Raw genomic sequence first — 1648 nt, forward strand, 5'->3', positions numbered from 1 at the left:
AGGATACTGAGAACATATATTCTAAATCTAGGATACTGAGAACATATATTCTAAATCTAGGATACTGAGAACATATATTCTAAATCTAGGATACTGAGAACATATATTCTAAATCTAGGATACTGAAAACATTTATTCTAAATCCAGGATACTCAGAAATATAAATCTTCAAAACTTGAAGCGAGCCTCTGCATTTATTGACATAATGGATCGACATGTGGATCAAGAAGCACAGGATTTTCTTACTTATTACAGGTGAAAACATTTATAACGCAGTGGTCCCCAAACTATTTATTTACTACAGTGGTACCCAATATATATGTCTAGACAGAAACGATGACTTTGTCATTTGTACCGAGAATACTGTAGAAAAATAGAAAAATAAATTAACCAACGGGCATGCGTTTTCTCTCTGTAAACCGGTTTTTTAATTTAAGATTGGTTTAAAAGCACATTAGAATGACGTTAGGCCGTTTTTCTTTGTATTCTGTCGATCATTTTATTTGAATTTTCAAAAACAAAGGCTTCACATTAAAATATTTGAAGAAAAAATATTTTGCTAAATACACGACAATATTCTGGCAATTTCAAATAATCTTATTATTAGAACTATTGATCTATATACATTTAAAATTTACCTCCATTTTGGGTGTATTTACACTTTTTTAGGGATGTCTTGGCAAAGAATAAGATGCTGAAAAACAAGGGTATTTATAAAAGGTATCATTTTTCATTTTTTTCTTCACAGAATCAATTATAAGCTTGTACCATTTATTTATATAGTTTTCATAAATAGTTTAACCAACAAAAAAACGAATCTTAAAGCTTGTTTTGATGCAGAATTATTTCTGAAGCAACTTAACTCATTTTAACTTAATTTTTTTTGGAAGATATGAGATAGAATGGATTGGTCGTGAAGGGTTGGCCCCAGAGACTCATGATGCTTACCTGAAAGAGTTCATCAATCATTTTTATAAAAACACTCTCAAACTTATTGACAGGTATATATTCTGAATTCCTTTTTTTTTGAAAAATCCTATTATAACAGTAATAATGATAATTATAGTTAGGCCTTTGTAGTAATGATTTTAGCTTTTAAATGTTGCTTTCAATTTCACCATTATTTCTTTCTATAAATAAAAAATCTGAATTTTTTTGAAGACATTTTTTTGTCGTGACCGGCCATACACAATCATTAGTGTGTTATGGTGCAGCTTTGATGTATAATAAAAGTTTACTTCAAAGAGAAAATTCTTTAGAAAATATTGTCTTTTGAAGACCATACACTCTCCCCACTTAACCACACTATTTCTTTGATCTGAGTAATACAACCAAAGAGAATAGAATATATATTAGAGGGGAATTTAGAGAATCTCTAGGTATGAATTTTTTCAGTCCCTTTCAGCCTGAAAGGGAGTTCAAAGTGTATAAATCATGTAAATTTTCACAAATTATATGCAGTAGAGTACATTAATACAGTATGTTCCCTAGACTATCCATTTCAATTTCGAATTTTTTAAAGCTTTTAAATAAACTTTATAATGAATTAGGTGAATAAAAACATCATTCGATTTATAGTTATAACGGAAAATCATCGTTTGTAAAGTGAAAGGCATAGAGTCTATGTGAAATGATCATTTGTCAATTA

The 1648-nt window shown here is 29.0% G+C and overlaps 1 protein-coding gene across 1 annotated transcript in view; it reads left to right on the plus strand.

The window, feature by feature from the left end:
- The window catches only part of LOC111698643 (NACHT and WD repeat domain-containing protein 2), a 50077-nt gene that overhangs the window by 6822 nt on the left and 41607 nt on the right, over positions 1-1648 (plus strand). The window contains exons 9-11 of the mRNA XM_023469022.1: positions 148-255; positions 670-720; positions 891-1001. Coding sequence (XP_023324790.1) covers positions 148-255; positions 670-720; positions 891-1001 — 270 coding nt within the window. The remainder of the gene's footprint in view (positions 1-147; positions 256-669; positions 721-890; positions 1002-1648) is intronic.

This window comes from Eurytemora carolleeae, unplaced genomic scaffold (genome assembly GCF_000591075.1).
Source record: "Eurytemora carolleeae unplaced genomic scaffold, Eaff_2.0 scaffold140, whole genome shotgun sequence".
NCBI lineage: Eukaryota > Metazoa > Arthropoda > Copepoda > Calanoida > Temoridae > Eurytemora > Eurytemora carolleeae.